General features: G+C 36.0%; 1 protein-coding gene across 4 annotated transcripts in view; it reads left to right on the plus strand.

Annotated features, from left to right (window-relative positions):
* The window catches only part of KCNQ1 (potassium voltage-gated channel subfamily Q member 1), a 345,282-nt gene that overhangs the window by 87,962 nt on the left and 242,823 nt on the right, over positions 1–14,497 (plus strand). For all 4 annotated transcript variants that reach the window (XM_071559495.1, XM_071559496.1, XM_071559497.1 and 1 more), the window contains exons 4-8: positions 939–1,017; positions 1,955–2,051; positions 2,665–2,805; positions 10,715–10,825; positions 13,261–13,356. In XM_071559495.1, coding sequence (XP_071415596.1) covers positions 939–1,017; positions 1,955–2,051; positions 2,665–2,805; positions 10,715–10,825; positions 13,261–13,356 — 524 coding nt within the window. The remainder of the gene's footprint in view (positions 1–938; positions 1,018–1,954; positions 2,052–2,664; positions 2,806–10,714; positions 10,826–13,260; positions 13,357–14,497) is intronic.

Here is a 14,497-nt window from a genome sequence, read left to right on the forward strand (position 1 = left end):
ATTTTGAAAGAAGTGTATTGTTATAGAAGAATAGTAATTCTTGTTCTGTGACATAGTTTTTTCCACTACTCAGAAACCTTATCAGGTTTTCATAAACTGTCTACGATTTTGCTGAATATAAATTACAGAATTTTGTACTGGGTATTTTTACAATCATAAATTAGCTTCTCTATGCATCCATCCATCTAGATATAAAAATAACAACTATATCTCAGGTGTGACTGCAACTATAAAAAGACTTTTACTGTGTTTTTGCACTCTGGCCACAATCCATTTCTCTTGAGACCTTGAAAACTATGGGTTCTGAAACATCATCCAGTTTAATTCAGTCTGGAAAGCAGAATGCAGTTCCACTTTCCCAGATATGGATTAGGAGCTATTTAATTCTCCAAAATACAAAGTACCTTTCCAAAATTAACTAGGTCTGAAGCATGGAGATTGAGAGTACAACCCTGACTGACTTAAACTAGACTCATACACTAATTAAAATTTTTCTCTCCCTTTTTAGACCTGAACAGATGAAATGGTAGTAAGGCAATTTTCTTATATATGAAATAAATCCCCAAATCTCTGTAAATGAAAATATTGTCTAACACAACATAGAAAATAAGACACACAGAAGAGAAAATAGGTAGAAACTGTTGAAATTCTTCATGGGCTTTAGCTAATAAGGGTTGCAGGCTACTTTGAAGTAACTCTTCATTCATCTAGGCTCTGGACACCTTGGACCCATCCCAGTAAAATTTTTCTATCATATACCGTAATTATGTTTTCTTTACGTGCTACAATAGAGATCTCTTGATAAGTAAACAAAAATATCACGTAGCAGTGACTGTTCAACTTGTTAAAAGTACTATTGGAATTAGTTCTAGTACCAGTTTTGCAGAAGTATTGCAAGATGCTGCTCCCTAATTTTTCAATTGACTTTTCTTTTCCAGATTTAATTGTTGTTGTTGCTTCCATGATAGTTCTTTGTGTGGGCTCTAAAGGTCAAGTCTTTGCAACCTCAGCTATCAGGTAATTCTGTGCAATAATATAAAGAAAGTAGTGCTATCTGACTTAAGGTGGTGTCTGTTTGGGTGTTTGTGGGGGTTTTTTTGCCTCCTGCTTCAATTCTTCCAGGAGAAAACAACTCTCTGCTCAGTGACCTGTAACAAAGGAGATCACCAATCATGTACACATGTGAAACACTCATCCCATTAAGTGTAGGGGAAATAAGATCTTTGTGTAATTCATTTATGACTGGTGGGAATAGAGGTGCACATACTCCTCTCTCCTTTCCCCAGCCAGGTGAGCTCTACCCAAATCCTCTTTTAGGTTTTTGACTGTTTTATAGCAACTCTTTTGTGCTTCATATCCCTGATGTCTTCAAAGCTGCCTCTTCATAAAATTCCTGGAGTTAGTGGTTGTGAATTCTTGAGGGACTGAATCCATCTTGTGCTCAGGAAGATCACACTACTTAATTTTCTCTAATGAGAAAGTTCATGGCAGCATACTGTGCTCAGCAATGCTTAGGGATTGCAGTGACTCCCACAAAGAGTGTTTTAAAATATTGGACTATCTGGTTCAAATTGCCTATGAAATTCTTCAAAGGTAAGGAAATCAGATCTTTAATGAACTGGTCCTGTGTGTTGTTTCCCATGCTAGTAAGCACGTCAAAGATGAGTTGGTGAATGATTTCTAGAGCATCCACACTTTGTGTCCAAAATTCCTTGAGTTATCCTTACTGACCTTGTGTACAAAGGTCAGTCCTTCCCCATATGGTCTTTCCAGGCTGCCCTGGTAACAAACAAGAGGAAAGATTGGTGAATGGAGTGAAAAGAGACAGGCTGCCAAGTCAAACACAAAATTCTGTATGTCTCTTAAAAAGGTCCTTTGGAAGACGGACTTCCCCTCTCCACCTCTATTTTTTCTCCCATGTCTTTTGTATCTTAGTTTAAAATTTTTGTTCCAGGGGCATCCGTTTTCTGCAGATTTTACGAATGCTGCATGTTGATCGCCAGGGAGGCACATGGAGGCTGCTGGGATCAGTAGTGTTCATACACAGACAGGTAAGTTTGAGCAGTTTGAGGAATGGCACAGCTGGTGCAAATGTCCTTGTATTCAGAACAGCATGTATGCAGATATGCTGATGATGTCAGTTATATTTAGTGTGAAGTCATTTATTTTCACTAAGTATGGTTGTTCTTCCTCATTCAAGGGAAAAAGTGTTCCTAAAAGACTAAAAATATTAACTGCCACTTTGGCAAGTTTTGACTTGCAATTGGACTTAACAACAGAAAATAACTTCTGAAACCTAGTCTGAATATTTCTTAAAATATATGTCTAAATTCGAAAGTTTTTTTGAATCTTGCACTGTTGGAAAAAATTATCTGACTGCTTTTGGTGACAAGAAGGTTAATGAGTCCTGCTTGTAAGTGAAGAGGTTGTTTTGAGTCCATGCTGGCAATGTGCATGCTAGGCCAAGTCAACTCTGATGTAAATTCTTTCCCCTTTTTGCTCCATGGATTCTTGTTAAATTGCACAGCCAACAGTCAGTGTCAATGTTTATTAATTGCTGAAATTACATTCTTCTCTTCCAATTGTCTTTTATAACCCATCAGTGTTAGGTAATTTAAGTGTCTCAATGATATCATAATACCATTATTTTTATTCTCCTTGCAGGAACTGATAACTACACTCTACATTGGATTTCTGGGCCTGATTTTTTCCTCTTATTTTGTGTACCTGGCTGAGAAAGATGCTGTAAATGATTCTGGAGAAACAGAGTTTGGCAGCTATGCAGATGCCCTGTGGTGGGGAGTAGTAAGTATAGCAATTTCACTTATACTGAAAGTAGTTAACACTGTCCAATGTCGAGTCAAATTCAAGCAATCATGGAGTAAGAACAGCACTCTGAAATGGCTTCTTACTGCATCAACATACTTTCTGGTTTTGTAATTCTGTGAAACTATGAAATTACTACAGATGATCACTAGTTTTGTTTCATGTTTATAGTCTTCCATGATCCAAAGTGATCAAATTATGTATATAAAAATGTAGAAATGGGTTCTATTTTTTTATCCTGTCTTCCTTTACTGTTACAGTGATTACTTCTTGCCACCTTTCTCATGGTAGTGTTCAGCCATCTAAGGTGACAAGTCTTCCTAAATCACAGTTGCAGTTTTTCTGAAGGGGTGGTGTTTAGTCTTTCCATCTTTTTGTTGTTTTTTTTTTTCCTTAAAACAGATACCTATGCTTTGCAGTTTGAACTGTGACAGTAATTCCCAGTTTATTGAGAAAAGACTAATTCTGGAGCAAGAAACATCTAAGATACTTAGGAAATCCAGTCACAGGACTCCTCTAAAGTAGTTGTATTGCTTTGGAAGCCACATAGTATCCTTATGTGGCATTTGACTTTACTGTATCCACACACCATCTTTTTTAGAGATTTGTCATATTTTTTCCTAAGGTGCTGCTACAGTTTTAGTGTAGATATATCTTTAGCTCTGCTAATAAATTTCTGCTTTCTTGATGTTGCTAGTGACAGTTGTCTCTATTTTATTATATGTACTTACTACTTTGGCATCTCTATTCTGGGATTATATTTTTGTAAGCATTTTAATTTTGTTACTTCTGTAATAGTAACAATTCCTTTTCTTGCATGATATGCAAATACTAGGTTGGCTGTTTTGTTTTGGGATTTCCCATCTGTAATTGTTTCCCTTTCCTTTTCCTATTACAGTTCAAAGAAAGGTACTTTTTGGAAGCTGTTTTCCCTTATGATTAGCATTCAAATAATGACTTGATTTTATCTGCTTTAATTCTATTAGCTTAACAAAACAGTTTTTCATTGTTAAGTTCTACAGGTTTTTCAAATACATAGGCGTCACTAATGATACCGTGGTTGCATTTTTAAAATATGCTGATCTTCTAGAGCTTTTTCTTTGCTGCTTTAAATCAAAAGGCATTGTATCTCCTTTTTTTTGGTTACAAATAAGACTACTGATAAGTGTTATGTATAAGAATGATAGGGCGAACACCTCCATGTCATGAATAAAAAAAATATTTAAGAATATATATTAAGAAATATTTTTAATAAACCTGTAATTGTGTGTGCTTGTATAGTCTCGCTACAAACAGTACCACTTGCTGTTTCAGGAAGGAAAGATCTATTGATGGGCAAGTCTATTGCAGGTCTCCTGGTGCTGAAATGCATATGTAGCCCTTTTTGAATACAACAGGTTTGGTTGTATTGTTTTGCTACTATGTTCTGCTGCAGGATTCTTTCTTCTTGCAGTCTGCCATGGCTAAATACAGGCTTTCTGAGGATCAGAAGACTTACTGTGTAGCACAAGGAAGTGGCTTTCTGTCAAGTAGCTTTTTCAATGCTTTCATGTCATTATGGCATTTTTATTTTCCACTACATTGGTCAGATGACTCAGTAATTAACAGTGGCAGATGTAGCTGCATTTAAAAACACATGCTGTCATTGGCGTTGCCATTAAAAATTGAGTATGTGACAGACCAGACTGGCTGACTGAAAACACAGTAAAACCTTTCACAGAAGCAACACGATCTGTCACGATATTGAAATATTCTCCTTTCAGGGAATTATTGCTAAGTTAATAGGCATGCCACTTATTTTAATTCCTAATTTACAGTAAACTTATTTAATCAATAAATTTATTTATGATATTATTTTTCTGTTATAGCTTCTATTGTATTGCAGCATGCCACTTAAAGTGTGAGACTGCATTCAAGAAACACATAATGTGATTTCTTTAATGTGAAAAGTAGAATTTAGTGTCCTTGTTCTGCTCTAGTATGTTTCTGCTAACTGCTAAAAAGATTTAGCAGAACAAAACTGAAATGGAGTCTGGTCTGTCCATTACTGGTGTTTTGATACTGTAGTATGCTTTATACTTGCTGCTAGGAAAAGCTCTGTAAAGTTAGGACAGAGAAGAAGTTAGCCCAGAGAAGTTGTGGATGCCTCATCCCTGGAAGGGTTCATGGCTAGACTGGATGGAATTCTGAATAACTTGGTCTAGTGGAAGGTGTCCCTGCCCAAGGCAGGGGCGTTGGAACTAGGGGGTATTTAAGGTTCTTTCCAACCCAAACCATTGTAAGAGTCTGTGAATAATGGGAAGGTCACAAGGATTCTTCCTAATGAAGGTCTCAGACTCATACAAAAACATTCTCAAAGTGGTAGATTTCAGAAGTTTTGGTTATGTTTTAGCCAGAATTTTCTGAATCACTTACACACCACGAATTCTGTTCCCTGAAAACCTGTCTCAGTCTATTTTGATCTGAACATGAAGAAGAGGATAATTTACAGCTCCTGTCTCAGACACCAACACAGAGATGTGATCCATCTGGCAACGCAGGTGATCTTACTTCTCTGTTTCAAAAAGTCCTTGAGAGTGTTTTCACATCCCTTTTCTCACCCTGCAGTGTTGCAACTTTTTGGTATCTCGGTGTATGTGTACACTGCTAAACAAGTTATTTGGGCACCAGTAATAGAATGCATAATAGAATTCATATTATAGCTAAAGTAAATCATATAAAAGGTCTGTTACCACATCTGGAATTGGGTACTTTTATATTACCGTGCTTTGCTGACTATAGGCATACCCCTGGGGTGCATAACTTCGAATTAAATGTTCTTCATTCTCATTGTTGTTATTTATAAATCCATATTGCTTTTCCATTTTCATATGTAAATTGGCCTCCTGGGCTTTGTTTGAATTTCCTTGAATAGCTGTAGCTCTTCACCATGTTTGTTATGGGCTTCTTGAAGAAACCTAAGGCTATCTTATAGCATAAAGATTTGTCTATATTATTGCGGGTTTTGAATGGAGCACAAGTTGTATAAATAATTCTGCCAGTGGCTGAATATCTGTATGTCTTTCAAAAGACAGATTTAAAGTTAGCAAGTAAAGTACAAGTAACATGATGCATCTTTCAGCTCCCCAATGCCAGTATTCAAAATCAGTCTGCTTATTTTGTCCTTCATGTCCAGAATGACAGTCTTAAAGATGTAATATAGGTTCAGGACAATAAAAACAGAATTAATTAAAAATAAATTAAAACAAGGTGCTTAAAAAATATGATAAATGTCCTCAATGACTCTGTCAGATGTGTCCACCTTCAGACAATGTTACGTACTCACTGTCTTGGGATTTTGTGGATTTTAGTGTTTGTTTATGGGTTTTTGTTTTGTTGTTGGATTTTTATTTTGTTGTTGGGTTTTTCCCCTGCCCCCTCTCTCCTCTAGCATTCATTTCAGTCATGCCTCAGACCAACTGAGAAGAGTTTTCTTTTGATGTCCACTGAATGAGTACACAATTTCCAGCCTTCATATTGGAACAAATATCCTTCAGGAAAACCATTATCTGAACCGTGGTAACAGTCTCTTTGATCATGAACACTGTTTGCCACAAGCAATTATTGAATATAACCATACATGAATATTACACTGTGCCTGTTGCTTTGAATTTGATCAGTTTTCTGCAAGTAACAGCTTTAGTTAAGGATTTCTTGCTCCTTTTAATTATTATAGATTAGAAGATACTCTTCTCACTAAGGACCAAACTCAACAAAACATTTAGATGTTTGCATGCTTCTAAGCATGCATAAAACCATGTCCTATTTGCCAAAGCCTATCAGTAGGTGCTTAATGTAAATTGAAAATCAAAGCTGTGTGAAAACTTTGCTGAAAAGTTTTAGGAAATACCACTTGAAAGTGTGCATGCCTAAAACTTTTGCTAAATTAGAAGAGCTGATTTAATTTATAAAATAGTTGCGCATAAGTTTTAAAAATAGGTTCATAAAAGGGATCTTGTGTCCTTTCCCCCCCCCCTTCTCTTCTCAATTAAAAAAACCATTGAGGACTGTACACTGACTTTAACGTTTGACAGAAGGCAACACATCATTTTGAGTCTCTGTGTGATTTACAAGTCAAGAATAGGAGCTATATTCCTATTATATCCTTTTTTTAAATTCTAATTTTTGGAATCACATATTTGAGGTTTTATGAGGGTGTTGGTTATTTTGGGAATTGTTGGAGCAGAAGTTGAAAGATGAAGATATTTTTAAATGCTTTTTGCAAGAGCCATCTTTCCATTTTGCAGCTGCCTTCTTATCTCTGAGCTTTAACTACATGAGCAGTTCCAACTACATTTTGTTCTTATTCAGTGAAGATCTGTGGGGTAGATGTGGAGAAACCTTTTGCAATTGTTACTTACAAAGTGCAGATGTAGATATTCTTACATCTAGAGAACACTCTTAGGATTTATTTTTCTAATTCCCAAATCCTTAAACCTTTATCTAAACATATCAAGAAGGTAGGAACAAACATTTTATCTGGAAGAATACAGAAATAACAGTTGTTTTCCATTTGAGGAAATAAAATTAAAGTATTTCAAAATAATTTTCTATATCGGATCCTAGAAAAAATAATTACAATAAAGTAATTTAGCTTTCATTTAAATTTCAATAATTAGCTCAAATTGTGCTCCTATTGAAATGGGTCTTCTAAAAGACTTCTTGTTTTATCTCTGTGGTCTCACAAGTGCAGATGTTTAATTTGGGCCACTTTTTGATTGGAAGATTTAGTATGGCCATTAATTTGTTTGGAACTGGCAATGACTGAAGATTACACCTTGAGGAAATATTAAGATCCAAGAGCAATGGTTAGGCAACACTGAGGATCTATTATTTGAGAGACACTGAAGGTGATGTATCCTGTTTGTTGTGTTTGCAACTGAAATTTACTGTAGTGCGACTGAAATGTAGTCAGGGGAACTGGTCAGTGTTTCTAGTATATCACAATATTGCTCTTGTATTACTTGCTTTGATCAAGATGGGTATTGCAAGTGTAGTGGGTACACTTGTAGTGGGTAGTGCAATTGATTTTGAAGTTGCATTTAGAAACTAAGTAGGTCAGGTATTTTCTATAAGGTGATTTTCCCCTCATTTGCTTGGCTTTTTAAATCTTTTTCCTTATGTTTGCTTTCTCAGTCCTGTGTTGTCTGCCTTTTTAATACCTCGGGATCATGCATTCTTGTGTTTTATAGCACACAGCTAGGATTTCATTGACAGAACATGCCCATTTAGCTTCCTGTGCTCACTTTAGCCTGATAGAACCTGGAATAAAATCTCTTCCCTGTTCAGTGCTGATAAACAGTACTATTTCTTCTTGCTGTGTGGGTTTTTGCTTTATATTCCCTTCTTCAGGCAATTGATGTATATTATTAGGAACAACATTAGTCTTAATACCAAAACCTGTGGTGATTTTCATCAGATCAGAGTTCTTAAATAGCCAGTGGATGAAAATTGTTTTGTTCCTAATTAAAACAATTGTTTTACATGCTGCTTTTCAATGAAATTTAATGTGTGAGCTCTTGTATCAATTTAATTTCATTATGCCAACATGTTTACTATGCTAGAGTAGAAGTTAAGTCAGTATTTCCATTATAAAATTCCTATTTTGTGACTGTGAAATTCATATTGTACTCTTCAGGGGATTCTAATATGACTTTAAAAAGTCGTTTAGGGCAGAAACTTGACATACACGGTTTCAGCATCATATAGTTTGGGGGAAAAAGAAAATGTAATTTTGGCATACAGTGCATTTGTAGATGGTTTAGAGTTATGAGGAGAGAGGAAAATTTTAAATTAAATGCAGACTTTGATTTGCAACCCAATTTCCAAGATGTTTTTTAGAAAACCTTCCTAAACAAACATCACAGGAAAGACTTTTTTTGTGTCACTGATGATTCATACAGACCAATTCAGAAGGAATGGGCAGGGGCATGGTGGAAAAGAAGAGAAAATTACTTCTTAGATGTGTATGAATTCTTCTTCCGCTATACTTCAGTCAGCTCAAAAGCACCTATTTCTTTTCACATTTCTATGTGAATAATGTGTCTATTTCAACATGATTTTAAGGTTGTAACACAATAGTTTATAAAATTTTCAATTAAAAGGCTTTATAATATCTTTTTTTAAAAATGGAGGAATAAACTATGATTTTCTGTGTTTTCTGTAAGAAGGTATAGGAGATCATAACTTTTCCCATAATTAAATTTCCTTTTTTTGCTGTATTTTTGAATGTGAAATTGTATTTAGACTTTAGGATTTTTTTTCAAGCCACCCTCTTATTTAGGTAGGGAAATAACATCAGATCCTGAATTAAGGTGGTATTTTAATGGCAATATCAGGAATACAGGCAAAGGTAGTTGGTTACTTAGCTCATTTAAAACACTTTTGTAGAGTATGAAACAGTTTTGGAAATAGGCTACGTTTTAAAAACTTGTATTAAAAATTAAGAACTAATACTTGAATATTTTGAGTATCAGCAACTGTCAATAAACTTGCAATAAGCATCACCACCTCAAGCAGCTAAAGCCCATTTGTCATGTCTTTGACTGACACATAATGATTTTGCTTGGAGGGTGGACAGTTCAAGTATGGATGGCTTGCTTTGTGTGTTTGAGGTATAGCTCAGGTCAAAATTTGAATCCATGGGATTTCCCTCTCACCTTTTAGTAGGAATGGACAGTTGTTACAGTGGGTGACAGCCATACCTTTCCTGAAGCTCTTGTCCTGAGCTTCTATTTCCCCAAAGCCACATTCTCTATCTCTTCACCCCCTTAACAACCATCTTGCCTCTGTAAATCTGCCCTTCTCTTCTCTCCCATAGAGATGATGCCCTGGGCATTGCCTGCATTTCTGCAGTTGCTGGGTAGTGTGTGTTAGAGCAGGCAAGTAGATGAACTAGCTGCTGGGCAAGGTGGGAATGGCCTGTGTGTGTTATTTTGGGACCAATATCTGTGTCCTGGGCAGCTGAAGAGTGAGAGTGTGTTTTCCCATGCTCCGATTTGGTTAGCCTTCTTCAAAGTCACAGATAAAAATCTCACTGATTTCCAAATTCAGAAATGGCTGGTGACATAGGTGAATTTAATTGCTCTCAGATGCCAAATGTATCCTTCTGCTTCAAAAAAATACATCCTTCCCTTGAGCTTATGCAAATAATTACTTATTAAATCTTGTTATGCTACATCACTGTGGTGGTAATCTTTGCTTCAGTGTTTTGAAAGGCAAACTCAACGGATGTTTTCCTGCATGTGTGCTTTAAATTATCTGTTCTTGTGCTCAATGTTTGATATGAATTGGTGATTCATTAGACTGTTTTCAGCATCTTTACTACATGGAAATTTTTCAGCTTCACTTGCTATTTATACCAATATTATCTCTAGAACACTTTATGTCTGATCCCAGTTGTAGTGCATGGTTACAATATGTGTATGCTCTTTTATGCCACAGCTCTGTAATACTTTCAGTAAACATCTCCTGCCCATAAACAAAATCACCAGTTCAGAACTGTTGGCAGCCTTTCCCTAAGGAAAGTGTGTGACATGGGCAGGCAGCCTCTATTCCAGTAGCTTCATATGCTGTACAGTTGCTTCAGCTATGAAGACAAACTAATGGTTTTACTCTGAAAGATATTAAACAAGTATTTTGTTGTAATTCAATTTCTTGTACATTTTTCCATCTAGTATTAGACAGGGAAGCAAAGCTGGAGAGGAGAGTCGCCTTCATTAATGTCTTACAGACTGTCACTGGAAGAGTTAGGAATGCAGCTAATGTTTCTTTAAAATAAATAGGGAACAATGACCTAAAGCTGCCATGTTAATACTTGCTGTAGTGCTCTCTGTGTTTCTCTTTGCAGGTGACTGTTACAACCATTGGCTATGGAGATAAAGTGCCTCAGACCTGGATAGGAAAGACCATAGCATCTTGTTTTTCAGTATTTGCAATTTCGTTTTTTGCACTGCCTGCGGTAGGTTATCTTGTACTTCTGCTATCAATTTGAAAACTTCTGTTACTGATTCTTTAATGTTTCATGTAACCTGATACCATGAAAGCATTATATTAAAATTTTATATTGTATTAGAAATATATCTAGCTTGTAGGAAAAAAAAGAGCTTCTATAAATAGCTAAGTAAATATGCAGTGTTTTTTTTATGCAGCACTAGATTTGGGATCTAGTTGAGAAAAACGTGTTTAATTCAAAATTCTTTTTCTGCCCATCTCAGAAGTGTAAAGGAAATTTTTTCTAATTGCTTCTGGACTCAGCGACTTAGTGGTGTTTTGGCCTTTTAAGGCATTCATTCACAGTTTACTCAACTGATTAGGTCCAAGGTGAACTGTTGGGTTCTCCTACACATCCTCCTTCTAGCAAAGCTGGCAAAAAGTTATCACTGACAGAGACACAACAATCAGCAGCCAGGAACACTGATGCAGTTCTTTGCCAAATTAGCATCTGTCCATGGCCAAAGTCCAATTTTCAAGAATGACCTAGAGCTGACATTTTAAAGCTGTTATGGCACTTTGTTTGCACTGAAAACAGGTTCCCAAGTACTTTCAAACAAGAAACAAGGCACTTGAGTAGCAAGGGTAAATTCAAAATCAGTGAAACGTAGGCTGTGGTTTGAAAACCTAAATAGTCAGTTCCAAAGGTAGTTAAGGGTATGTTTTTCACAAATTTAGTGGTACTCCTGAATTGTGCTTTTAAGATGTTTTTGCCACCCGAAACCTGCAGTTAATTTTTTTTCCCCCACAAGTTTTTCAGTTCAGTGACAGGGACAGTTGTGTTTGCAGATATTTGGGTAGTTCTATCAGAGAAGTGGTGGGGATAGTACAGGATGGATAAGAATACTTTTATGCCAGTACCATCACAAAAATTCTTCACAGGGTGCATTAATAGCTACTAAAATTCCAATGTCTTTTTAAAATTAGTTGCTTACGTTAAAGATACATAACCTTTAGCAGAGGAGGATAATACAGGGTAGTTTTTTTTAGACTCTCTAGCATCAGTTTTCCATTACAGCATGTGTTTCCTGTCTCCTCATTCTACTATCTTTCACATGTATTTTAAAAGAGAGATCTGGTAAATGAAATGATCTGCATAAAATATGTGAAAAGCTACTTTTTTGAGTGAAGAGTGGTGGTGTGTTTGTTCGATTGGGTGGGTTTTTTATTCAAGCTTCAATGCTAGCAAAGATGTTTTATAAATTAATGAGTGTAGCAGCCATGTCTTCACAACCCTGCTTTATTTGCTTGTTGATTTCCCTAATCTTTATTGAAGCAAAACAACAACAACCACCCCTTTATCAGTGGGATTTTCCTTACTGAATTAAGTTGTTCTTGTGAGTTGGTCCAAGCCAGTTGGTTTAAGCAGTATTACAGTCTGTCTTGTTGCCATTTTAAGTAAGGGGATCTGGCTGAGATCACAGTCAAAATTAGTTGTGGCTAAACACAACTGGTATGGCTTCTGGATCTAGAAATGACCCTTCATTTCCCAAATATGTGATGTTTGAGCATCATCACCTCTTTCATCTTTAGTAAATTAACATAATAGGAAGGGCATTTCATGTTCTTTTCAAAACAGTTGGTGATTAATAGTTCTTAAATGTTGATCCAAGATCCCTGGCTGCTCTGATGCCTTCTGATATATGTAGAAAAAGAATTGTGTTTTCGTTGAGTAGGTGTAATCATGTAAACTGATTTATAGAAAATTTCATTTTTACCTGTGTTACTAGAACTTGTGTTAAATAGTTCTATAGCTGCATAAATTGCTACATAAATCACTTGCTCTTTACTTAAATTTCGACTTCATAGTTATACTGCATTTGGAGTCTAGTTCAGGTTGTACACCATCCAGTGCCATTAGTCCTTGTCCTTTGTCCTGAGAGTGAAATAGATGTCATGATGTTGAACTCACTGAAGTCCTGACTATTTTGAAACATGCCCTTTCCTCTTTGTCCTCTGTCCTCCCCTCCTACCATGGATTAACATATGGAAACAGAAATTACTGTACCACACAACCTGAATCATGCCATGCCAAAACTGTCTTTCTCATAAAAATGAAGTTAAGTACATCAGATTGATATTTGCACCTGTTCTGTTATTCCCTACACAAGCATTTGTGGGGCTTTTAGAGGGGTATGAAGTTTTATTTCTGCTTCTGCTTTAGAAGCTGAGTCCAGCAGGCTTTACATCAGGGCATAGTAGCATTTGCAGTTTGTTTCAACAAGTAATAATAACTGAGTCTAAAAACTTTGCTGTATTAAGTCTTTTCCTCTAAGTAATTAGTTGGGTTTTATGATGCTGAATGAAAGTTGATTAGTACAAAAAAATCTGGAAAGTGTATGTGTGTTTTTTCTCCCCCCTCAAAAAAAATTAAAATTAAAAAGAAGTGTTTTCTTTCCACAGGGAATTCTTGGTTCAGGCTTTGCCCTAAAGGTACAACAGAAACAAAGACAGAAGCATTTCAACCGTCAAATTCCAGCTGCTGCCTCACTCATACAGGTACTGAGTTCCTGCATATTCCATAGTGTAATTTCTTTCCGTTTATAGTGGGTTTTTTCCCAAAACCATTGACAGTTTTTCCATTAAAAATTGTACAGGAGCTACACATGCAAGCTTTTGAAATCCAACCTTTAATGTAAACTAATGAGCAGAAAAGAACACTGCCAAATCAGTTCAAGCTGTTTAATTCAGCTGGTGAAAATCAAAACTGAAGGTTACCCTGTAATTATTAAACAATTTACCTGAGCAAAATGTTATGAAATATTGTGCTTGTAGTAGTGAAAAAACAGAGAGGAGGCTTCATGCAAAAGTGTGCTTTTAAAAACTACATTGTTGCTTGTAAAGACAAATGTCAAATAGACTTCAGTTTCTTCGGTACAAATAAATTCTTAAAAATCTCAAAGTTAGGAGAAATAAATCATAATGTTAAATAGGAACATCTTGTTTGGACTTTTCACTTCCAGGATAGGTGTCTGGGAACTGCTGGGATTCTGCAAAATCCGTCTTTTCATATAGGATAATTTACAGGCAGGAAAACATTGATCCTCGCTATTATAAATGCAGGTGCCATTCAGTGTCAGTATGGTCAATGAGATTTTATCCTTAACTTCTTTGGAGCGAGCATTGCACCCTGGAGAAGTATTTATATTGGTTCATTCTAGATTTTTCCAGCTTTTCCTCCCTCTGCTCAGTGTCTGCATGTAGCTTTAGAAGCACAGGGATCAACTTGAAAAGAAAACTAGATGTACACCTGAATTCTATCATTTTTGCATTCTCATATGACTTACTTCTCTGGCTTCACGAGTGAAAGTGGATTTACAGGTCAGGATCTTTAGGGAAACAGTAGCTAACTGTAAAGTTGATGCTTGAAACTGAACAGTCCCAGAGTTAATGTGAAAAAGATTCTGGTTATGGCCAGAGATTAGCCAAAAATCTTGAGATTTGTATTGTATGGTTTTGTAAAGAATGGATTTTTTTTAGTGCTGCCATCAGTTCTTTTGGGAAATCAACACCAAATTATTGGGAAGCCTGAGACTGCATGTCCAGAATGTACTTGCCTCCATCAGAAATGTTACGGAGGATTAGAAGAATGACAATTAGCTGCTGACTACCTGTTTTTAATAGTAGTAGTTAAGATTTA

Source organism: Pithys albifrons, chromosome 6 (assembly GCF_047495875.1).
Source record: "Pithys albifrons albifrons isolate INPA30051 chromosome 6, PitAlb_v1, whole genome shotgun sequence".
Classification (NCBI taxonomy): Eukaryota; Metazoa; Chordata; class Aves; order Passeriformes; family Thamnophilidae; genus Pithys; species Pithys albifrons.